The sequence below is a fragment of the Pinus tabuliformis genome, chromosome 9 (genome assembly GCF_031772625.1).
Source record: "Pinus tabuliformis cultivar Carrire ecotype Pingquan chromosome 9, CPIR1, whole genome shotgun sequence".
Lineage (NCBI taxonomy): Eukaryota > Viridiplantae > Streptophyta > Pinopsida > Pinales > Pinaceae > Pinus > Pinus tabuliformis.
This window is the reverse complement of record NC_142307.1, coordinates 1,235,604,292-1,235,630,204: the sequence shown is the minus strand read 5'-3', so window position 1 is coordinate 1,235,630,204 and position 25,913 is coordinate 1,235,604,292. Positions and strand designations below refer to the sequence as shown.

At 37.8% G+C, this 25,913-nt stretch overlaps 1 protein-coding gene across 1 annotated transcript in view; it reads left to right on the top strand.

Annotated features, from left to right (window-relative positions):
- LOC149153018 (uncharacterized) overlaps window positions 1–25,913 on the top strand; it is a 206,223-nt gene that overhangs the window by 149,215 nt on the left and 31,095 nt on the right. The window contains exon 3 of the mRNA XM_089439688.1: window positions 17,921–18,013. Within this exon, the coding sequence (XP_089295814.1) occupies window positions 17,921–18,013 (93 nt within the window). The remainder of the gene's footprint in view (window positions 1–17,920; window positions 18,014–25,913) is intronic.

The window sequence follows — 25,913 nt, the reverse complement described above, 5'->3', positions numbered from 1 at the left end:
AAGAAATTATTTTACATTGATTGTGGGAGGAGGAAGAAAAGGATCAAGAAACGTCAAAAGAAGAGTATATAGACTAGGAACCAACCCTAGAGTAAGAAGAAATGAATCTGACCATATCTTGTAAAGCATTGGAAAGAATTACCACTCTTAAAACTCTCAAGATAGAAGGACATATCAAGAAGAAAAAGGTTCAAGAAGTGAAAGATCACATCGAGAAAGAAGAAATGAATCCGACCATATCTTGTAATGCATTGGACGAAATTACCACTCCTCAAACTATCAATATAGAAGGACATATCAAGAAGAAAAATGTTCAAAAATTGAAAGATCACATCGAGTCTCAAGAAATCAATCCAACCATATCTTGTAATGCATTGGAAGAAATTACCACTCCTCAAACTATCAAGATATATGGACATATCAAGAAGAAAAAGGTAAGAGTGTTGATTGATTCGGGCAATACCAATAATTTTGTTGATTGTAAGATAGCAAAGGAATTGAATTGCTTCCTATATCCAGCACCGAAGTGTCAAGTGATGGTTGCAAGTGGAGGAACCATAAATTGCTCTAGAAAGTGCCATAATATCAAGCTATCCATGGGAGAATATGTATTGAATAGCCCAATGCTTTCCATTCCAATGGGTGGTGCTGATGTTTTACTAGGAGTCCAATGGCTACAATCTTTGGGTACGATAGCTTTTAATTTTCAAGAACTTTTCTTGAAACTTTTTTGGGAAGGAAAGGAAGTTGAATTGAGGGGTATCGAAGGAAAACCTAGAAAGATAATCAACTCTAACAGCATGACAAAGCTTCTAAATAAAGAACAACGGGGTGTAATTGCACAATTATGTTCACTAGAGGATCCCACATCGAAATCATGTATTTCTCCAGATCTCCAAAACATTTTGGACAATCATTCCAAGGTATTTGAGACTCCCAAAGGCCTCCCACCTATTCGTGATCATGATCATGCTATTCATTTGATTCAACGAAATGTTCCTCCAAACATCAGGTCTTACATATATCCATATGCCCAAAGGAGTGGGAACTCATTCAAAAGTTGCAGAAGATCCTAGTTCAAATAGTATTGCGAGAACTTGACAAGGAAGGAAAAATCATATTGGAACCTGAAGCAGTCACAAAACCGAGAAATTGAAAGCTACGAAATAGATCAATTTCAGAGTATCTCATCAAGTGGAAGAACTTACCCGCTGAAGATTCCACATGGGAGGACAAGAATTTATACAAAAGCATCAAGAACTACTCAAGCGTTGAGGACAACACTTTTCGAAGGAGAGGGGCATGTCAGGTCCCTATACTACTAGTGTAACCCCTTATTGTTATTAGTACAACCCCTTTATTATATTGTTGTGCCCATGTAGTCCCCATATTGTTATTATTGTGCCCCATAGAAGCCCACTATTGTTATTATTGTGCCGTTACATTATTATCGTTATGTCGGCTCTGATTATATTATGACCCCTTAGACTCCTATATATAGAAGGGAGGTCTTGTCATTTGTATCATCTAAGAATTGTTCATTTGTGTAATGTAAAGGAGGTTGCCCCCTCGAAGAGGCTTATTTCTAAGGCGTCAATCTATCTTTTTGTGAGATGGTTTCATAACACCAAAGGACTGACGCAGTGCCTCCAGAGGCTGACGCAGGCCAAGCCACAGTGACGCTGGGCTAACGCTGGGCCAGAGAGAGGCTGACGTAGTCCCTAGAGGTTGAAGCTGGGGTTTCGTGGGGCAAATTGGAGCTGCCGGAGTGTTTATCCGGGGTTTCAGCCGGAATATCTGCTTTTGAGTAGAGAGGTATTACTGCCGAGATTTTTCTCTGTTGGGTGAGCCAGATTTGGCACCTAGATTGTATTATGAAACTGCTTAATAAATCAAACCCTCAAATAGCTGCACCGGTTTTCCTGCATTGGGTTTTTCTGGGGACATTAGTCCAAAAACAACGGTGTCACTTGTGTGCTTGTTTCTGTTTCCTTCAGTTGATGATCTGTAATGTGTTGAGCATGCACTTGTATTTATTTCCAGTATTTACATGGTAAATAACTTGTTAATTTAATGGAACAAGTAGGTAGGAATAAATCAAAAAGTACATGAAGGGTTTCTAACGGGTTAGACTTAGAAATTCCAACAAATCCTGCAATGAGGGAATCCTTGATGGATTCTATAAGAATCTCTTGAGCCCTTAGATCCTTTTCCATATATTTAGATAGTACTTTACCTTCGGATGGTTTGGAGACTTTTCTAATGACTTCATTTTCTTCGAGGACTATTTCTATCCTCCTTTTCCATGCAAGGAAGTTTTTGATGACCCAACCAACTTAAAGATCTCCTTGTAAATACAAAGTCATTTTATCAGATTTAGATTATAGAATAAAAGATACTTGTCAAGTGAAGATAAAATTTTCAACTTGATATATTTGTCGATGGTGATTGATGAGGATGTCTTGATGCTTCCTCGAATGATTTTCTTTAAGGATAAGGGAGGGGTCCTTGCTTCAACGACATGGAACTTGCCTTATAGCCTTTTTGAAGACGATGACAATGCCTTTAGCATTCTTTGGATAACTAGCCTTCAAGATACTTCGACTTCTTCGGTGGTGAATGAGTGCAGATCCAGAAATACTTCTAGGGTTTCAAATTTCTCCAAGATGATCTTGAGCTTCTCTTGGATGTTTATACTTTGGGCTACCTTGCTTTGTAGATCTCTTTAACTTGATGAGGGCCTTTGTGGTCTTTTGATGATGACTAGAGGATCCAAAAGTTTTGCTGGTGTAGACTTCTTCTTCGGTCTAGGGTTTGATACTTCGATGTAGATCTCGACTTCACTTTGATACCATTCGACTTGCTTTGATGCCTTTCTTGAAACTCGATCCTTGAGTGTCTCTTTGATTAGATGCCCTTTTTCTTGACTGTCACCTTAGCTCTGATTCCATGTTGAGAAATCGAGGGCATTAAGTATTAGGTGATTTCTCTTCAATTAGTAATTGCTTGTGAGTGCTTTTACAACTTTAGATTAGGATCTTCTTTACTTAGGTTATTAGTGTTCCCGCACAAATTCTTCTTATAGAGTTTCCGGTTGACGAATACCAAGATCAAGACCCTTGACCTATTTGCCACTCCAAGACCAAGACACTAGTTCTTCTTCTGCTTCCTTGTTTACTCTTCTCTCAGTTCCTTATACTGCACTTAAGCTTCAGATTTCTTATTGTATGAGATCACTTAAGGTCACTGTACCGAATCCTGTGGTCACTTGTAATGACACTGAACTTCTCCTTCTGCAATGAGACCGAAACTGAAGTCACACTTCTTCCTTAGCTAGTACCAAGACATTTTTTGAGATTCCACCGAGATTGTGGCACTGTGGTGAGACTTCATCACTGTGTATATATACTGCAACCTTTTGCTGTAGTAGCATCGAAGATAAGATCACCTATCTGAGTTCTTTTTGTCACTGTAACTGATATCCGAACTTGATTCTTTACTTGTCACTACAACTGTGATCCGAATTACAGAGGTAAACCAAACTCCTTGACTTCTCACCAAACTGTGTTTCTCTGTTATGGCACCGAAACTTATTCTCTCAAACAGTCATTTGAATCTCATAGGTGATCTGAACTTCTGCCCTGTGGAAAAGATCGAGCTGCCTATTTATAGTAGTCTGCTTATGAATATAAGCTGACATAACCTTATGAAGGGATGTTTCTCTAATTTAGGTGAGCCGACATGAATTTTCTACTTCATCTTGAAGCTGACATGAAGAAGGATAACTTGTGCTTGTCTTGGAGGGCTACTAGACAATCCTATTGACTTATATAAATTGTAACATGCCCAAGAAGGGCTCGTTATACATGACATTGACTCTTTTTGACTTTTATGACTAGATGACAAATCCTAGAGGCTCTCAATGTGAGCCATTACTAAAAATAAAATATCTTGCTCATGAAACCCATGAAGTAAGAATTACAATAATAATTTTATTTTTCATCCCTTACATCACTTACATAAAAATCACATTTACATGTCATTATGAAGACCAAACCTAGTTACACTTTTCAACACTCACTGCACTTGGCACTTTTTCAACTGTGCAAGTTAATGCAATTTATGATCTTATCTCATCTTCTACCAGGAAATAGCTTGTCACAATCGCCTCATGTTTCCCTTCCTCCACACTACTTGTGTGTGCCTGTCTGTAGCAAGCAATTGCACTTGATCCTTGCAACTGGAATTATTTCTTCCTATTGGAATTGTGTCAGCCAACTGCCAGACTACATACTTTGTCACTGCAAAACATATATAAATGCTGTTAAGCAGAGCTAGACTAATTTATTAGTCGAGTTAAATCTAATTTGTTTTCCTTATTACCTGATTGTTGTAACTGTCTTCTTGTCATTGCTGGAATATTTTGTCTACCATAGTTGTGATTTGTATTGACCGTCAGAATTCAATTTTGCTGCTGAGAGGGTCATCAGTCACATTTGCTGTCAGTAATTCCTCACGTTGACATTGTTGGTGTAAATATTGTCTACAACTTGTTTGTCAGATTTGTCCATTTGCCATTGCTGACACATTTCCCCGATTGACGAATCCGATTGATAACACTATGCTAAGTAGATTTCCCCGAGGGACTATTATTAAATGATCCTTAGACTAAATTAACTTTATCGTTGGTAGGACTTCTTAGATGTAATGGGTGCAGCCAAGAATTAAAGTATTGCATCACTTGCAACGCCTTAAAATTACTTTAGTTGAACTGATGTACACATCCTTAAAAATACGTCTGTTTTTCAATTTTTTCTTTTGTTTTCATGGCCAATCTAACCCTTATTCCACAATATGTACATAGAATCTTTACGTTAGACTCTATAATTCTGTCTCCTTGTAATGAACAGGATTCGCATATGCAGCAGAATATTCAAAATATTTGGAATATAAGAATGTCCATCATAGGATGAGTAATATGGTTATATAAGAAATGTTGAATGTACAAGAGATATGATATGATTATAAATGAGGACCCGCTTATATACCTAGGCAAGTGCCTCTTCATGAACGGTCATGTCCTTTAAGACATGCCTCTTATTTAATTGGATATTATTATGATTATTATTATTTTTATACGTTTTATTCATAACATTGCCTTCTTCAAAAAAGTTTTGTCCTCAAAGCTTATCGCTGACAAGGCGTTCCATCTGTTTCTTTGTCTTATAATCTATTCGTAAGGAGAGACCATAACCATCTGCATTTGTTTTTTACTCCTCCCCTTTCAGATGTAGGAGAGATTTACTGTTGTATCCCCCCTACCAAACACATGAAAGTACTCATGAAACAATGTCACGATGTAAATCTATGCAACAAGTCTCCACAGAAACAGTGCTACTCGGATAGCGGACCCATGTGTAGTGTTTCTGCAACAATCTTACTTGTAGGTACACTGAGTAGCACCGTTGTACACATATACAACAATAGCGATTTCACTTAGCTATCCCACATAGAAGCAACAATAGTGATTTTACTTGGATATCCCATGCAACAACAATGCCATGACTCCGATATCAATTAAAGAGAATTAAATGAAAATAAATAAAATACCAGAGAGACAAAAGCCAATGTTCCACGGGGACGCGTCCCCCGGGGTCGTGTGCATGCACCCCTCGCACCCGGGACAGGGAGTCTCTTGGGGGTGCGTTTCCCCACGCACCCTTTTTGGGAGTCTTGGGGAGACGCAAGGGGTTGCATTTCGCCAATGTGGGAGTCTAGACTCCCCAAAAAGAGTGCGTCTGGGCGTCCCCCTTCAGTGTGGGAGTCTGGACTCCCCAAAAAGGGTGCGTCTGGGCGTCCCCCTTCAAAAAGGGTGCTTCTGGGTGTCTCCCTTTAAATTTGTCTAATAAGACCCAAATCAAAAATTAAAAATCAAAACAATCAAAAAATTTAAAATTAAAACTAAATAGAACAAAAAAATATTAAATAACTAAAAGTCTAAAACCTAAGTTCAAACTTTGAGTTATATAAATTTAGTGTTCAAACTTTGAAAATATTCTAGTATGTTTTGCTTTCAATTTAGATTCTAGAATGATGAATGATGAATTTAATTTTTAAATCAATGTAGATTGTCAAATGATGAATCATTGAATGATGAATGATATGGATCAATGTATTTGAATATTTCATTATTGATTTTTATTTTATCGAATCTCATGGTATGTATGAATGATTCAATAATGAGACTTGAGTATGTCATATGAATGATGTATTTATCAAAATGAACGATGAGGATGGATCAATGATTCAATTGTCTATTTAATATTTTTATTCTTTCATTATTGAACATTGAATAATGAATATGAACTTGAATTATATATATATATATATATATATATATATATATATATATATATACCTCGACCTCTCCTCGCACCCCTGAAATTTCCTTAAAATTTGAGGGTGCTCCCACATGTCCCCCCTGTGCGTCTCCCCGCACCCGCGTCTCCCCGCACCGGAGTCTTGGTGGAACATTGACAAAAGCTTGGCGGAAAAGGCTTTTAAGCCTGAATGTATTGTATATTCCCAAATAATGATATTGATACAATATAAATACATCAAGGTTATGTCTCAAGATAGTTCGTCTATCTTGGACACACAATCACTTTGGTTGAGTGAATATCTCAACCACACACCAACCTAGGAGGCTAACTAGTTGGAGAGAATCTCTCAACCAACTAGACCTCAACAAACTCCCAAGTATGAGGAACAGTCTCATTCTAGAATTAAAGACAAGTAGAAATTATGCCAAGTTTCATAATTTAATATTGGGACTTATTGATTGTTTCATGTGAGGATGAGGCTAACATCTTTTGAACTTCTTCGAGTTGTCATCTTCGATGATACAAAATGATTGGATCCTCAGGGTGATAAACAAAATTGTCGAATTGAGACGAGATCTAACCATCCTAAATCATTCTTTTGTGGAACTTTGCAATTATTTGATAGTTGGACTAAATTATTATCGTAAGATTGGATTTTGCAAACATTGGTATTCTTTGGAATGTAAGTATGTTGTTTTTGTCCTGAGTGATACAAATAGATAGATTGATTGAGATGTCTGCTCTTGTGATTTAGATGTCGATAAGTGTTAATTTTTAGGGCTAGATTGTTCTCTGTTGTAGATAATTGCATTTTTATTTTTTTCAACAATTTACACATTACGTTCACCCCATAACATCATATCACCATTAGCAAATATGTAGAGAGAACAATAACATCAACAATGCAGCGAAACAACAAAGAAGAATAGAATAAAAGCATACACAATAGATACACCAGGATTTAGGTCAGAGAGCAGGGAAAAACCCCACAAGGTGGAAAACCCAATGAAATTCTTCTTCTTAGATATTCATCAAATGTTCATCTGAGATACAAAATACAATAAGTATGAGACACATCTTTCAACATCCAATACATTAGGCCTCCTAGGCCAATCCAAGATCATACAAGATCCTCCTGAGATGGTAGCAGACAAGTATATTAAAGAGGCATACACAGGCCTCCATATCACTGTCATGACTCACAAGTATCACATGTATTTGTCAAGTATTCCTGATGTCATTGTCATAAGGACACTGTCACACACCATAGTCATAAGAGAACAACATTGTTGATTTGGGGTAGCATCGGATGTGCTCTATCCATGAAAATTGGTGGAGAGGCTAAAGCACATGAGATCTCCCAGACCCAGAAATGGTTTCGGCAGATTCTAACCGGTTTGGGAGATATTAAAATAATTAATATTTTTACTTGAGTTCCTAAGTCTAAACCTAGGAATAATAAAATATTAATGGGTATTAATATAAAACTGGGTTAGAAGTGTCCAAAAGTCATGGATCAAGCCAAATCTAATCTTAGCCGTTGATTAGAGATTTAATCTCGGTTGTTGATGGACCAACGAGAAAAGTATAAGAATAAGCTTGAGGGTCAATTGGAGGACACACTGACGGAGACCAGTCAGTTCAATTTTTGGAGCGGGGTTAGCTGAGAAATTCGAACTAGTGGTCTGGAGAGCAGCAGGAGGCATCAAGTACAGAACAGAGAGTTGGGAGCAGCACTAGAAGACCAACGCAGAGGTTGGAGAGGTAGACGCAGAGCCTCTCAGGCAGACGCAGATGCAGCAACATTCTGCGCAGTCAGGGCCTGTGAGGGTGACGCAAAGAGGCAGGGGCTGACGCAGAGTGTCTGGGAGCTACGCAGAGGTCAGCCAGCCTGACGCTGAGACTGGGAGAAGAACTGGAGAATTTTTCTCTCTGTTGGGTAAGCCAGCTTGGCACCCTGTTGTACTGAAGAATTGTTGAATAATAAAATCCTCCCTTGCTGCACCGGTTTTCCCACATTGGGTTTTTCCAGGGATTGTTGTCCAAAATATCTGTGTCGATGTGTTGATTCTTGTGCATGTATTTGTTTTTGTATTATGGTGTGATATCTGCAACATAATTTATTTTAATGTTTATTGAAGGAATTTCATAAATAACTTATTGGAAAACAAGTAGGTAAAGTTAACCAGTTGTTGCAGTGATAGAATTTTCACATGGTATCAAAGACAGGAAGGGAAAATCAATTATGGGTCGAGACCATGATGCAGAGGCATCTACATAAGGAGACTCGCACAGATTTTCAGAAAATTGCATAAGAGAAAGTGATTTTGATTTCTCTATGTTGGCTTCCAGGCTGGAAGAAGAAGTGGCTTGTATGACTAGTTCTGCATCATCAGAGGTATGGTATATAGACAGTGGAGCCTCTTGGCATATGACAGGAATTCGAGAATGTTTCTCAGATTATTGGGAGGAGAAGATGAACTTTCAGATCACCATGGGGAACAAGGCAAAGTGTACTCCAGTAGGGAGGGGTACCATATTTTTTCAAACAGAATCGGGAGAGCGGTTGCGTGCTACCAATATGCTGCATGTACCAGGATTGGGGATGAATTTACTTTCCATGTCGCAACTTCAAGGTAAAGGCTATGACGTCTTCTTCATCAGGGAGAAAGTATACGTGAAACACCCGAGCTAGAAAAAGAAAGTGCAGATCGGGATCAAAAGTAACAGGCTGTATAGACTACAACTAGAATCACCAATGGCACTAATAGGCAATCCTGGAGACAGATTTGAACGAACTATGGCACAAAAGAATGGGACATTTGCACCATGGGGCTCTGATAATTCTCAGGAGCACTGTAACAGGAGTCCCGGATCTTAGTACGGAAGAAGATGATGTATGCAGAGGATGTGCTCTAGGAAAGTATGCCAAAGCAGCATTTCCTAGAAGTAAAAACAGAGCCAAGAGTGTACTAGGATTGATACACTCAGATATCTGCGGACCTGTGTCCACTAAAGGTCTTAGTGGTGCTGAGTACTTCCTTACCTTCATTGATGACCACTCAAGGAAAACTTGGATTTATTTTCTGAAAACCAAGGACGAGGTTTTCTGTCGATTCAAAGAGTTCAAGGCTCTGGTGGAGAATTTGATTGGGAAGAAAATAAAAGTTTTGCGCTCAGATAATGGTGGAGATTATGTCGATAAGGACTTCACTGATTTTTGCGCTAAGGAGGGCATCAGAAGACAATGGACAACTCCTTACAATCCGGAGCAGAATGGAGTAGCAGAAAGGAAGAACGGGACTATTGTAGAAGCAGCTAGGGCCATGATGTATGATCAGGATATGCCAAAATTCCTGTGGGTGGAAGCATGCAACACAACAGTCTATGTTCAGAACAGGACTCCTCATTGGGCATTGGGCAAGATTACTCTAGAGAAAGTTTTCACAGGGAAAACGCCTGAAGTCAGTGATTTTAGGATATTTGGGAGTTTAGCATATTGCCGCGTACCTGAGGAAAAGAGGAAAAAGCCGGATCAAACTGCGGAAAAAGGGTATCTAGTGTGATATAGCGAGACTACTAAGGCATATAGAATCTATCTTCCAAGGAGCATGAAGGTAGTGGTTCGACGAGATGTGAAGTTCATGGAGGACAGGGCTTTTAGAAAATCTCGTGAAATGCCTTCCGAGGAGCAGTCAAAAGAGGAGCCGTTGGTTAAACCTCTTCAACCAACGGAAGTAAAGAATTCTTCCTCGGGTCAGGAAGATTCACAAGATGAGGAGGAGCTAACAGAAGCACCTGCTGGCAAAGGAAGAACTAGCAGGGAACTTCTTCAGATTCTACGAGATGCAGAGGACTTCATCGGTGTGCCAAGAAACAATAAGAGGGAACGAAAACAGCCAGATAGATATCAGACATTGGTAGCTCAGGATGGGGAGCCTGCTAGTTTCCAGGAGGCAGCTCAACATCAGGTTTGGCTAGATGCGATGTTAGAGTACAACTCCATAATGGTGAATGCTGTTTGGGAGGAATTGCCAAGGCCTCAAGACAGATCAGTGGTAGGTTCGAGATGGATCTACAAGATCAAATACACTGCAGACGACAGTGTAGAGAAATATAAAGCCAGGTTTGTGGCTAAGGGGTATGCTCACAAGGAAGGAATTGACTACGAAGAGACCTTCGCCCCGATAGCCAAGTATACATCTATTAGAATCGTGATATCTCTTGCAGCACAGATGGGGTGGGAGATCTATCAGATGGATGTCAAAACAACATTTCTGAATGAGGTGATAGAAGAAGAGGTATACATTGAACAACCAGAGGGCTTTGAGACACATGAGAAGAAGTCTCATGTATGCAAGTTGAAGAAATCCTTGTATGGGCTAAAACAGGCACCTAGAGCATGGTATGGTCGAATCGATGGCTACTTGCAGAAGATGGGATTTGTCAAGAGTGATGCAGATCCAAATCTCTACTATCTGGTTGTAGAGAATGAGCTGCTAATCTTAGTATTGTATGTGGATGATCTCTTTTTGACAGGATCATCCAGGCTCATTGAGGATTGCAAGAAGAATCTAGCCACAGAATTCGATATGAAGGATTTGGGACGAATGCATTATTTCCTAAGGGTTGGAAGTTTGGCAGCAAAAGGGAGAGATGTTCCTTGGGCAAGGGAGATATGCTACAGAAATCCCGAAGAGATTCAAGATGGAGGACTGTATACCCATGGCTACTCCAATGATCACCAACTGGAAGAAGATTGATGCATCAGAAGACAAGGATGTTGATCCCACCTTATACAGGCAGCTCATAGGGTCCCTGATGTATCTGGTCAATACCAGGCCAGACATTTGCTACGCTGTCAACACCCTCAGTCAGTTCATGGTCGAACCGAAGAGGGTGCACTGGGCAACAACCAAACATGTTCTTAGGTATTTACAGGGAACAATCGATTATGGACTCTTGTACACTTGGAGTAAGGATATCAGATTGAGTGGATTTACCGATGCAGATTGGGCAGGAAGTTTAGTGGATCAGAAAAGTACCTCTGGGTACTATTTCAACATTGGACCAGGAATGACCTCCTGGTGCAGTAGGAAACAAAAGTCCATGGCTCTGAGCTCATCTGAGGCAGAATATATGGTGGCAAGCACAACTTCGTGTGAGGCCATATGGCTTAGAAAACTGCTTGTGAACCTATTCCGAAGAAAAACGGAGGCGACCAGGATCATGTGCGATAATCAGAGTTGCATCAAGCTCTCTTAGATACCAGTGTTTCATGATCGGTCAAAGCATATTGATATCCGGTGTCACTTTGTTAGAGACTATGTCCAACGAGGAGTTGTACAGTTGAGCTACACTCCTACAGGAGAACAGGTGGTAGACATTCTCACCAAGGCCCTTGGAAGAACAAAGTTCGATTATTTCAGGGAAAATATGGGGATGATAAAGAATCCATTTCAGTAGCAGAAATGGGGGTGATGTTGCAGTGCGATAGCAGTCAGCAGTAGCACGGTGCAACGTGGCAGAGGGAGTTGCAGTGCAGATGCAGTGTTGGAAGAAAGGACCAGTAGCAGCACGGATGTAAAGGGAGCTGCTGTACAGATGCAGCAGTGGCAGTGGCAGGACCATGGGCAGCAGTACAGGATGCAAGAGTGCAGAGGATGTTGGGCAGGGAGGCCTAGCATCAGCATAGGGACCGATGCTGGATGATCAGGGTGATACTCAGTAAGGAGTATTACTAGAGCATAGTCCTCGCTAAGAGGGAGTGTTGATTTGGGGTAGCATTGGATGTGCTCTAGCCATGAAAATTGATGGAGAGGCTAAAGCACATGACATCTCCAAGACCCAGAAATGGTTTGGGCAGATTCTAACCGGTTTGGGAGATATTAAAATAATTAATATTTTTAATGGAGTTCCTTAGTCTAAACTTAGGAAAAATAAAATATTAATGGGTATTAATATAAAACTGGGTTAGAAGTGTCCAAAAGTCATGGATCAAGCCAAATCTAATCTTAGCTGTTGATTAGAGTTTTAATCTTGGCTATTGATGGACCAACGAGAAAAGTATAAGAAGAAGCTCGAGGGTCAGTTGGAGGACACACTGAGGGAGACCAGTCAGTTCAATTTCTGGAGCGGGGTTAGCTGAGAAATTTGAACTAGTGGTCGAAGAGAAGCAGGAGGCATCAAGTACAGAACAGAAAGTCGGGAGCAGCATGAGAAGACCAACGTAGAGGTTGGAGAGGCAGACGCAGAGGCAGCAGCAGACTGCGTAGTCACTGGAGGGCCTACGTGGGTGACGCAAAGAGGCCCAGTGCTGACGCAGAGAGGCAGGGGCTGACGCAGAGTGTCTGGGAGCTACGCAGAGGTTAGCTAGGCTGACGCTGAGATTGGGAGAAGAGCTGGAGAATTTTTCTCTCTGCTGGGTAAGTTAGTTTGACACCCTGTTGTACTGAAGAATTGTTGAATAATAAAATCCTCCCTTGCTGCACCGGTTTTCCCACATTGGGTTTTTTCGGGGATTGTTGTCCAAAATATCTGTGTCAATGTGTTGATTTTTGTGCATGCGTTTGTTTATGTATTATGGTGTGATATTTGCAGCGGAATTTATTTTAATGTCTATTGAAGGGATTTCATAAATAACTTATTGGAAAATAAGTAGGTAAAGTAAATCAGTTGTTGCAGGGATAGAATTTTCACAAACATACATCGCTGTCACTGTCATACTACATACATCATTGTCACTGTCATAAAGGAATTCATTGTTACTACCATAGAGGTTTTGCCATGCAGGGATACTACCACACAACTTAGTCATAAGGACATTGCCCTTAGAACATTGTCACACATCTCTGTCATAAATACACTGCCATACATTATTGATATAAGAACAAAAGCCATTGCTCAAACATTACAGTCATATACATTACTATCATAGGGACACCACTGTCATAAGGATACTGCCATCACTGCCATAAGGATACTGCTATATATTATAGTCAAACTTTATCATATACGAACACGTACTTCCGACATATATCATTCTGACATGAGAACACAACCATACAACACTTCTATGCATCATAATTATAAGGTCACTATCATCCATTATACAAATACCTCTGAAGATGACCTTTGCAACTCAAAGGACTAGGGCCTTCAAAGAGCTTCACAGTACTATTCATACTCAGTGATATATCTGCCTCTTTGATCACTGGACTAGGTCTCTCCTAGGAGCTTTCTTACAACCCTTCACAATACCATACAATCTGAGCAACTAGGAATAAACAAAGAGAGAGACCACATAACTTGCTTGGAAGACCTCTTTGCTGTCTTCTTACACCTTGGCCCTGATCACATAGATCAGAGATTCTCAGCCCTAGTTAGGGCTTACATCAGCCCTAAGTCTGCAGTCCAAGTCACCTCCAAAAACTGCGCTTTCTTCCCCTTCAAGGCCAAAAAATTTTGCGCTATCTTTCACGGTAATTCGGTGATAACTCTACAACTGTTCCAAGCCAAAATCAACTTCAAATATGTTACCAATTAGGGCTCGACCCTCCTATAGTAAACTTAGAATATTCGACCCACAAAGATGGCCGCAATAGTATAGAGATAGGCCGCAAAGAGTGTCACAGATATGCCGCAAAGATTCCATCATTAGGCCGTAGAGATAGCCACCATTAGGTCGCAGAGAGATGCTACAATACGCTGTAGAGAATAAGCTTCCTTGCCACCAAATTTCAAATCAAGATGAAGACCAAAATTGAATGCCAAATTAAGGATAATAGGTGCCAATTTATAGTTGTTTCCATATGCGAAAGGTCACGACCATTGCGGTAGGCCGACATGAATATTATGAGGCCAACTTGTATTTTTAGAGGTAAAACACAAATTCAAATCTATTTGGCTCGTATGGAGCCAAATAATAATTTCCTTTACCCAAATTAAATTCTATTTTTGGCAAGGTGGGTTTCTCTTGGGGAAATTCATCCCATAGCCGCCCCAAATTTCAATAATAAGGAGTTCTTGTGATTTGATTTTCCCTTATCATGCGTGTGTCAATTTCCTAATTTACTTTAGGTATTGATGTTTTTGAGTTGGTTACATAATCTTCACTGGGAATTTTTGTTGTTTGAACTGCAACATCTGAATATGTTTTTGCCTCAACTATTTTTTCATTTTCTTGAGTTGTGATATTGACTAGATTGATATTCGTTCCTTTTTCTTCAAATTGAGCTGTTGCATTTGAGGATTTCGATACTTCTTTCGTGATAAGTTCTTTTAATTTTTTCTTCAATGATTTCTTATTATTTTTAAGTTTCTTAATTTGAGCGAGTCGACTTTGATTATGATTTTTGAGATGTAAGGGTTCTTCAGTTTCTGATTCATTAACCTTATTTTTAGTGTTTTGATGTTGTATCTTTTCATCTCTTAAATCTTTGATTTGTTCTAATAACTTTTGATTAAGGTTTTTTAAGCGCAAATTTTCTTCTTCTGTTTCTTATAGATTTTCGTTGAATTTATTCTTGAAACATTCATTTTCTTCTTCTAATTTTTTCTTTGTAGCTTTGGACTTCTTGACTTTCTCAAGTAATTTTTGACTATGGTCTCTTAGAGGCAAAATTTCTCCATTATTTTCTATTGATTCTTCGTAAAATAGATCTTTGAGACCTTTATATTTCTTTTTCGATGCCTCGTGTTTTTGTTGAAGTTCTACGAGTTCTTCTTTTAATCTTTTAATTTGTGTTTGTGTAATATCTTGATATTCTTCCATAATAAACAATTTCTAACATGTTGGACAAAATGTCGTGTGATTTTTAAAAATTGATGAATGCTCAAAATTTGTTTTACAAAACGAATATTTGGTCCAAACTGTAGAATTATCTGTGGAACTCATAGTTGATAGTTCCACACTAAAACTTAGTCTTGAATTCCCTTCTTTTATTATATTATTAGCAGGTGCACAAAATGTGAGTGCACCACTGTAATATAATGATACTCCGTATTTTTAATAATAATGCCACTTCTCTCCTCATTTTTATTACTTTAAAGAAAAGTATTTTTGATATAATGGTCACTTTATAACTTGAAGGTTAAAGTGAAACTTAGGGACTGATTTATGTATTTGAGAAATGAGCATTCCTTCTAATATTTATTTAAGGTCAGGGACTTGTATAATTTATTTTATTTGATGAACTTTATATATATATATATGTATGTATGTATATATATATATATACATACATACATACATACATACATATATATATATATATATATATTTATACATACATACACACACACACATATATATATATATATATATATATATATATATATATACATACATATATATGTATGTATGTATGTATGTATGTATATATATATATGATGAATACCCTTTCACCACAACTTTTATGTTGAATTCAAGTCTTGAATTCCATTGGCCCAAGCGTCGTATTGGATTAACGCTGTGACTATAAATGGTTGTGCCCTCTTATGTACAATCGTGACGTTCAATATGGGTTTCGTCGTGTTGATCGTATAATCTTTGACCGATGGTTTTGCGATTATTTTTTGTTTTGCAAATAGAAAATGTGGACAAGCTTGATTTTCGTGAAGCAACAACTATAGATGGCAGGATCATAGTTGTAAGAGAAAGTATTGTACAAAACTTTGCGGGTGGAGGGTGCGGATGCAACGACTGGTTGGGATTGAATGTAGCGACAACAGGTGGTTGGGCAGAATCACTTGCAGCGGCTGTTCGTGATCGAACGCAGCAGCGAGGCAGAGGAGCGAGGTAATTGTTGGTGATGGTGTTGGTGGTGGTAAGAGTAGACAATGGTGGTGTGGGTTTGTTGAGCGACAGACAAGGTGTTTCAACAACAGGGTAGGGTGGAAAGTGCGGGCTGCAGTCGACCGTTGGGTGGCATGAACAGATGATGACAACGACTGTTGTTGCAGGTCGGCGACAACGATAGTAAAAAGGCGGCTGTGACTGTCTATTATATTTATATATATTTTTTTCCAATTTTTTTTTTTTTTTTTTTTTTTTTTAATATATAACATTTTTTTTTGTTCTTTTTTTTCTATATATATATATATTTATGATTTTTTTTATAATATTTTTTTTCCTATAATATTTTTCTCATATATCTATTTATTTTGTTATGTTATGTATATATATTATTTTTATTTTTTTTTATGGCCAAAAGCCCGATTGTTGAACCCAACGAAATGTAGAATCTCCAAATGCTGTGTAGCAAAACGCTTCGATTGCAACGACAACAAAGTTGACGAAGATTGATGGCCAAAGGCTAGGATTGGAGAATGCAACTTTGATACCAATGTAACGAACAAGGTTTGTATACGCAGCAGAATATTTAGAATATTTGGAATATAAGAATGTCCATCATAGGACAAGTATTATATTTTATATAAGAAATGTTGAACGTACAAGAGATATGATATGATTACAAATGAGTGCCCACTTATATACCTAGGCAGGAGCCCCAACGGTCATGTCCTTCAAGGTATGCCTCTTCAGTAACTAATTATTAGTTAATTAATTATTATTATGATTATTGTTTTTATATATTTTATTCATAACACTCCTCCTTGAAGTAGTGTGCCTTTGATGCTAAATCATAAACATCTCAAACCATCTAGCTTGACTAGCAATAGAAAGCCTTTTCAGTTAATTCTTGACAACATAAGGGTCAAAATGCTCTAAATTGGAGCTATCTCGACTGGTTGTTTATTCTCTTTTCAAACAACAGCACTAGGACCCCTTTAAGCTGATTTCCTTGAAATGCTTGTCATCATACTCATTTGTGCTATGGTTTTGCTGTTGATTGCATATATAGTATGTTCTGAAGGTTGTCTCTTTTCTTTTATTTACATGAGATGATGCATATGCTTTTGTAGGAAAACAATACCTTTTCATCTCCTTAATACAATGGCTCCAAGGGACAGTAGCCAAAAGTTCATAACAGTAAACATAGACAATTTCCAGGCTACCATAACCATAATGAAGTGATAAATAAACAAAGACAAGCTTTTAAACAAAGGTGCACTTGATTACACAGCACATATTCCATTGATTATGGCAACTCACTGTGATGACTACACTATTTTTCCTATATCTACCACCAACTGCTGCCATTAATTCCTATTTACTCGTACCTCCCCCTTAAAGCATGAAAAGTTCTCTCTATGTAATTTTATAGAAAACCATATTAAGGTTTCCCCTATTCCGGCTATTTACTTTTTCTAACGGCTAGTTTTCTGTCCTATGATTTCTCCCCACCCCTAACATATTCTAGTTTGGAAAGCCGGCTCCAAATACGGTAGAGTGCCTGAAAATGATCTAATTTTATTATTGCTGTTATTTAGAAAATCAAAGAAGATTACATTCTTTAGGCATTTTCTATTAATCAAATATCTTGTCTTGTTAAAGCATCTCAGTGATGGACCATGTTCTTAGGACTTTTGAAAGATTATTTTTCTTCTTACTGACTACTTGTTTCTGAGTGCAGACCATTGACAGCATCTCAACTGAGAAAGAAGCTATTGGGAAAGAATTTTCCATCTGATCTTGTAAAAGCTGTCATTACTGAGTTACAGGCTTGGTATGTGTTGAGATTTTTCCCTTTTCATGTTCTGATGGTTCTAAGTTTCCAGAACTGTTTGGCTTGCAGCTTGGAAATGTAATTTTTCTTAGAAAAAACACACATGTACATGCTAGAGTTTCAATGATAATGGAGATTGAAGTTTATTTTACCTTCACAATTTAACAATTAAAATCACTTGGTGTCCAATGATAACTTGCTGAATTTTGTAACTATGGTTGGCCTTCATTATGTAGAATTTTATCATTTATATATTTATTTTATTTTTAAGCATGTTCTTCATCCTTGTGTCAATTTATTAAAGCGTGTTCTTCATGCTTTGGTCAAAAGAAAAATATTGCAAAGCATGTTTTTCATGCTCATTTCAAATGAAGAAAATTTGAATTTGAGATGGAATTTTTGGCTCCAAAAGAGCCAGGTTGGCCCCCTCCTAGTCAAAGTCTGCTCAGCCTGGGAAGGCAACCATTCGGCAAGGAAGAAACCTATATATTGGCATTTGTCCTCCCCCATTTGGCAAGCAATTCACCTTCTATGAAAGAATTAGATTCTGTCTGAGGCGAGCAATCTGAGTCAAGAACAAGACAAATCTGAGGTCAAGAAGTTGAACCTGAGGCTAGTAAAGATGTCTTCTGAGGCAGATTTCTCTGGATAAATCTCTGTCACGAAGGGCCAAATTTCTCTATGATAGCTCCCTGTGGAAGGACCGAACTCCTAAGGTCAATAGCACTATGTGTCATGTGATAGCAGCAGGACTGAGGCACTGTTGTGGAGCAGACCTGACTAGGAGGATGGACCAGGTCAATCCTAGTGTTTGACTTTGATGTCTCTCTCATTGACTTGATTTTATAAGGAAAGGATTGCTGGGTTTTCCCCCCATGTGGGTTTTCCTAGGGTAAATTCTTGTGTGGTTGTCTCTCTAGCATTTTGTTTTACTGTTGAAGCTCTCTGTGTATTGTTTATAATAAAGAATAAATGTAAGAAATAATCAATTATAAGAAACAATTATCAGATTAGAGAACTATTGTAAAATCAACATGGTATCAGAGAAATGGTGAAAGAGCAGCCTTGGAAATTGAAGTCATCTAGCCCTAGTTGTCCTAGATCAAGCATTGAGGTCAAGATTTGACCTCCTGAAGAAATTCTCAGTTTGCCAAGTCAATTGTGAGATCATCATTCTCTATGTTGGCTAAGTAAACCAGGATGAGGAAAAGAGAAGGTATGATGAAGTACCAAAATGAAGCCCTAGAATCTCTGTCATGTTATAGGAGGCCAAAAGGCCACAAAATCTATCTCAGGAGTAGAAAATATCTCAGATGGGCCGAAGTAGGGCAAATCTTGACCTCAGGACCAAAACTCAAATCTCTGTCGCACCTCAGTATAAATCTCAGAAGTCCAAACTTCCTCAAAAGCATCAGACTGAATCATTGATTAGCTAAAGTGTTATCTTTGTTGAACCAAAAAGGACCAAGTTTAAGAAGGTCAGTTGAAAGCAATTCCTCAGAAGTGAGACTTGTTGTTGCCACCTATCACACACACCTAAGTTAGTGAGAAAAACCCTTAAGACCACAAGGTGTGGTTGGCGGCAAAACTAAGAGATGGGGCTGTCATCTATTCCCAACTCTATCCATTTAAACTATCTCCTAGACAAGCTAAGGGCAGTGGTCCTTAAATGAAAAGCTAAGTTAAAAAGGTGATGAGGTTTCTGAGAGATGTTGGAGTCAATTGGATTACTTGAGATTATGAGGAAATATGATGAGCAATATGAAATGAAATATACTTCAATAACCATCAACACATAACTCAAAGATGAACATATAAAGCTAGTGACTTCAATATTGTTTTAAAATAAATAACACTTGCTCTAAAATGAAATGTTTCAAAGTTAAACACAAGTAACCTTGTCAATCGAGAAGATGTTAGCAAGATTTTAAAATTGCTTCCAAAGAAATGCTTTCAAAATATAATCATTCACAATGCTAGAGCATGTAAGGAGGAAAATAAAATAACTTGTAACATGAAGCAAGCTAAAACTTCACTTTGCAAAATGAACAATATGGTACTTGCCCAAGTGAGATAATCAATTCAAAACATTTTCATCATGACAAATATATAAATGATTTGCAAGTAAAATAGTTTGAAAAGTAAAGTGTGTTAAAATGAAATGCACTTATCTAAGGTTAGATGCAATTATCTTGGTTAATCTTAAGCTAGATGCCTAATCTAATTGAGGGATCCTTTTTTTGAACTCTTGCCAAAGGGTAAAAATTGGGGTGACTGTAAGAAAGAGGGGCTGAGGACACAGCGGTGTCATTAACGATACCCTTCCATTAGTCTTACGAGCCAACATGTGCCTTCATTCCTACAAGGGGACAAACCACGTCCATCACTGTAGGGTCACACACTCTTTACTTTACTATGTACCAGTTGGAAGAATTTTCCAAGAAAGCCTTTTCCCTATAATGTCTATCAACCAAGCTAATGCTTGGAGGTAAATTAGAAAGCAAGCTAATATAAAATGCCCAAATGAGATGCAAGTAAGTTCTCCCAAAGAAATATTAAATTTGCAATGCTTCAAACTAAGGAAATGGTGCTCAACAATATATTGCAAATATAACTTTCAATTGGAGATTAGCTTGTAAATAAATTAGAAATGATGCAAGTAAGTTGCTTGTAGATAAACTTGCTCCAATATTCAAAATAACAATGCAACATATAAATGAAGAATGCATTTAAATATACGTGAAACAAATTTGTCAAACTAAACGGAAATGAATTAGTAGACAAAAATAAAGTTTGCTAGAACATGAAATGCTTGCATGTGAAGAGTAGATTGCTCAAAGTAAAGTGTTTGTAGCTCAAAGCAACATATAAAATAGAGAATGCAAAGCCTTAAGTTGAATTGTAACAAACTTATCTAAACAAAATAAAAATGTGATGAGTGAGGTTGTGTAAATTTTAAGTATGCAATTAAAATGGAAACTAAGAAAATGCAAAAGTTAATCCACCCACATGTTTCTCTCCCTAAATGGAGAGAGGGGATGCTATGGGTTAAACCCAAGCTTTCACAGGAAAATTAGTTCTTTTATTAGCTTTTTACAATGAGTAGAAGACCCCTTTAATGGGTTGCCCAAAAGATGGATGGGAAAATTACAAAAATAGGAGTCTATAGGAGCCAATATCTCCTTCCAGGAAGTGGAAACCACAATGGCCAATGAACAACTCTTGAAATCTAAAAATTACAAGTGCCCAAAGGCCCATTTCCAAGCTACTTTGCTGCTGTGCAAAATTGCCCACGACTTCCATAAAGTTGATGCTCAAGTGCTCTTGGGGTTCTACAACAAATTGTTAGAGTTTCAAACTTTAGCTTCTTCAATCTTGTCAACACAAAGGGTGAGCATAGTCCATAAATAACTCTGATTTTTCTCTACAAAACCAACACTTAAACTTAGTGTAAAACAAAGAGAGGAATGTTAGCAAATATACTCTACAAATTTTCTACAAAATTTAGACTAAGGAATTGGAGCAAAACTCCAATTTTTGCCTAATTTTCCACATGCTCTTCAATAGCAAAATAAAATCGCTATTAGCACAAGAAATTGAGACAGATGATTTTAAATGAATTTGGATTTTGAAACACGAGCTAAAATCCAAGGATCCCTGCAACACAGAATCGTATGATGAGGCCTTGGGAGATGACAAACGCGGGTTCTTCAATGAATTTGCTCAAGAATGGGATGATTCCTCCAAGAATTTCCCCTCACGATTAAGGCTTGATCCAAAAGATGTCTCTACACAAATTCAAATACACATTAAATCCACATGGGTTAAAAAAAATACAATGATAAAGAGATCTTAGAGATTTATTGGAAAATCAACAAAAACTTTCTCTCTCTAGAGCAAACTCTCAAAACCAAATGCCAATGTGAGATAGTTACGCATTAACAAATCTCTGAAAGCATAATGGAAACTAATGAACACAATAGCATAAGTAGAAAATGAAACACAATGATCAAGATATTACCATGCTCAAGAAGAACAACACCTTATATGTGAACTCCAAAGTCTTTTATTGCAATAGAACATGAGTGTACATAAGAGCAGAGCTTTCCCAAGCACAATAGCTCGTTTTCAATAGATACATAGTGAGAGCCCATGGCTCTATTATATAGAAGTTTGGGAGCCAATCCCAAGGCAAATGGTGACAATCCCAAAGCAAATGGGTGACAATCCCAATGCTCCTTCATGCAAATTCGAATTTCCCAAGTGGCATCAAGAATCCCTCAAGCAAAATCGAATTCCATGATGAAATGACAAGTGTAGAAGGGTAGGGACCCATGTGGGGACAATTTCCCACAAAAATCTCTGCCAAATATTCTCCCAAATCCTCCCAAATGTGCATTAACTCCACAAATTCGAATTTTCCAAGTAAGCAACTTCTTCATTTATTGCCAGAAATTCGATTTCCTTGAGTGGGCCATGTATTTATGATGCAAGGTGCCAAATCATCCTCCACTTGTCCTTTGACTCATTCCTTTGACTTGAGATAATTTCCAAGTCATTTCCATGTTATTTTGTCACATGGAGCTATTTATTTTTCTCCATTTAATTTATTTCTGGTTTAATTTATTGTTAGATTTCCCACTAAACTTAGGAAAAATGGGTTTTGAGGGTATAGAACACATTTTTAACCTCTCAAAGTGTGTCATAATAGAAAGTTGAGGCTGAGAGGTGTAATTTTAATCACACATATGTGAAAATTCTATATATGCAGTAACTAATTTACTTTTCCTACTTATTCCACCATAAGTTATTCATGAAATTACTTCAATAAACATTAAAATAAATACTGCTGCAGATATCACACTGTAATACATAAACAAACATATGCACAAGAATCAACACATTGACACAGATAGTTTGGACTAATGTCCTCGAAAAAACCCAATGTGGGAAAACTGGTGCAACAAGCGAGGATTTTATTATTAGCAATTTTCTAGTGCAATAGGGTGCCAAACTGGCTTACCCACAGATAGACAAATTCTCCAACACTTCTTCTGAACCCAGCGTTAGCCCTACTGACCTCTGCGTGGCCTGAAACCCTCTGCGTCAGCCTGTTGAGACTCTGCGCAACCTCTCTGGCCTTCTGCGTCACTCCTGCAGCCTCTGCATGGATGACACAGGCCCTGTTGGCTCTGCGCAGTCTCTGCTGCCTCTACGTGGCTCCCTCTGGCCCTGCGTCTGCCTTTTTTGCCTCTGCGTTGATCTCCCGTCTCTCTGTTCCATACTTGCTGCCTCCTGACTGCTCACCAAACCACTGGTTCAATTTCTTAGCTAACCCCGCTCCAGAAATTGAATTGACTGGTCTCCCTCAGTCTGTTCTCCAAGTGACCCTCAAGCCTCCTCTTATACTTTTCTAGTTGACAAATCAACGACCGAGATTAAATCCCTAATCAATGGCTAAGATTAGATCTGGCTTGATCCATGACTTTTGGACCATTTTAACACAGTTTTATATTGATTCACATTAATATTTTATTTTCTCTAAGTTTAGACTTAGGGATTACATTAAAAATATTAATTATTTTAATATCTCCCAAACTGTTTAGAATCTGCCCAAACCCTTTCTGGGTATTGGAGATCTCACGTGTCTTAGCCTTTCTACCAAGTTTCGTGGCTAGAGCACATCCGATGCTACCCCAAATCAACAACATACCCCATACAACTTCTCTAGACATCACTTATTACATTTTTATACAAATTTTTTTCCAATTTCTACCCTGCGGGAAATTTTAAAAATTAAAAAATGACCCCCTGGACCTAATCAAATTCCACAATTTTTTTTGTGTGATCTAGTATGGTAATATACAATGACCCTAGACACTAGGACTCACCCAAGGCCTTACCATCAAGGCACACTCCAGCTTTGGGGTTATGCTTGGAGGAAAAAACTCAATTAATTATTAAGTCCTAGTAAGGATATGATAATTAACCAAGTGAAAAAAACTCCTAGAGTAAACTCACTTGATGACAAGGTCCCAAGTTACTTAGGTCTATTACGTGACTCGACTTCTCATACTAGTATCACTTTTACATTGTCCCCGCAGGGCTTGTGGAATTTGCGTACAACAAAAAAAAGACGAGAAGAAGAAGTATAGTTGAAAAACTCTGATGACATGATGAACTCTGATGGTACATTGAAGCTTCTGATACACCCTTGAGCATGGAATCTTAAAAAAATATTCAGGTTCCACTCCAGTGGTCAACATTTGGCTCCACATGGGGGTGCATGCTAGATAAGAGGTGATAGTATGCAAGAACCTGAAATCTGCATCCACCAACAAAAGACATATATCAGTAGTGTTCGTTCAAAATATCATCATATACAATCAAATGCATAAATGTAGAAGTACATAAATGGAAATATATTTTTAAGAGCAAAAATGACAATCTATTCAAGAAATGAAACTATTTAACAAAAATGACAAAGAATAATGTTAGAAATACAATACAAAGGATGCCCCATGGCATCAAATGTCTTCGGTGAAATCCATCTTGGGAACCTACCTACTCACAGGTAGATCCATAGTTCTTTCTCTGATGTGCCCTGTCCAATTCTGACTATCTTGGGACTTTGACTTGCCCCAATATTAATCTGTTTATGGCCCTCAAATATACCAAGCCCCTTCTTTTTCCTTTTTCGATATTAATGTGTTGAGGCTTGATCCTACTCAAAGCTGGTGATTCATTTTTTTATATCTTTTTTCTTTTTCCTTTTCTTCTTGGTTAGCTGCGATTGTGATGATGATGCAATTACTGTCAAATTGTCAATCTTTCTGCCTTGTCTTGAAAATGCTCTGATGGAAGATTTGAAATACCCAGGCTTTTTGTGTTATGCCTAAACTCTTCATTCTGAATTTGTTTGGTCAAAGGTGGTAGAAAATTTGTCAACAATGCATCACTTCCTGGCTTGTATGACCCATAATTTCATTGTTGGGTTTCCTTGGATCTTCAAAATGATATCTTCGCTCTAACACCCGATCAAGCCTGACAAAGGTATTATCTAGCATAGGGATGGTGGCATATGATAAGTCCTTATGAAGGCTACCACCTAAATCTGATGCCCATTTTCTTGATAGGAGCATTCCCCATGAATCAGGAACATCTGTCACAACAATATCCATAGTCATTATTTTGTTTGGCTATGCAGCTAGGAAAACTTGTAAAATCTTTAATTATCCCACACACTTCAATTCTTTTAGAATCCATTGAACATATGTTGTGATAGGGCTTAGATACCCTTAAGTTGAGGTGCTTCATGACTTTCTTAGTCATGACATTTGATGAATCCCTTGAATCAATCATGCAATTGTGTAAAAGACGATCAATCACTATCAAAGAAACAAAAAATGGTTGATGATCTTCGTTCCCCACATAACAATTCATACTTTTCAATATAATTTTTTTGTCTTCTGGGTCATCATTAGGCTTTTCCTCCCTTTGAGTAACTTCAATGACACTTAGTAACTTTGCCCTTTGATATGGTATCTCTAAAAACTCTGTTATTGGGATAGAAACCTTTGCATTATTCACCCAATTGCCCAAGTCAAAATTTAATTTTGAAGTAGGAGGATAATTTTTTTTGTGATTATTTTGGTTTTGAATATCCCTTCTCTAATAAGTCATCCCTTTGTGTTTTTCCATAGCAAGAATCTGTCCAGATGTAGGCTTTTCCCCAAAAATCTTAGTGACTTTGTCAAAATTTGCAATCATATTGTCAACCCCAAGATTATTAGGCCTATGGTCAATCTCTTGATTTTTTTCAATGGTGTATACTTGATCTTCCATGGAGAACATATTGATTTGACCACTTGTTCCTACATGTTAATCTCTTAACATTCTA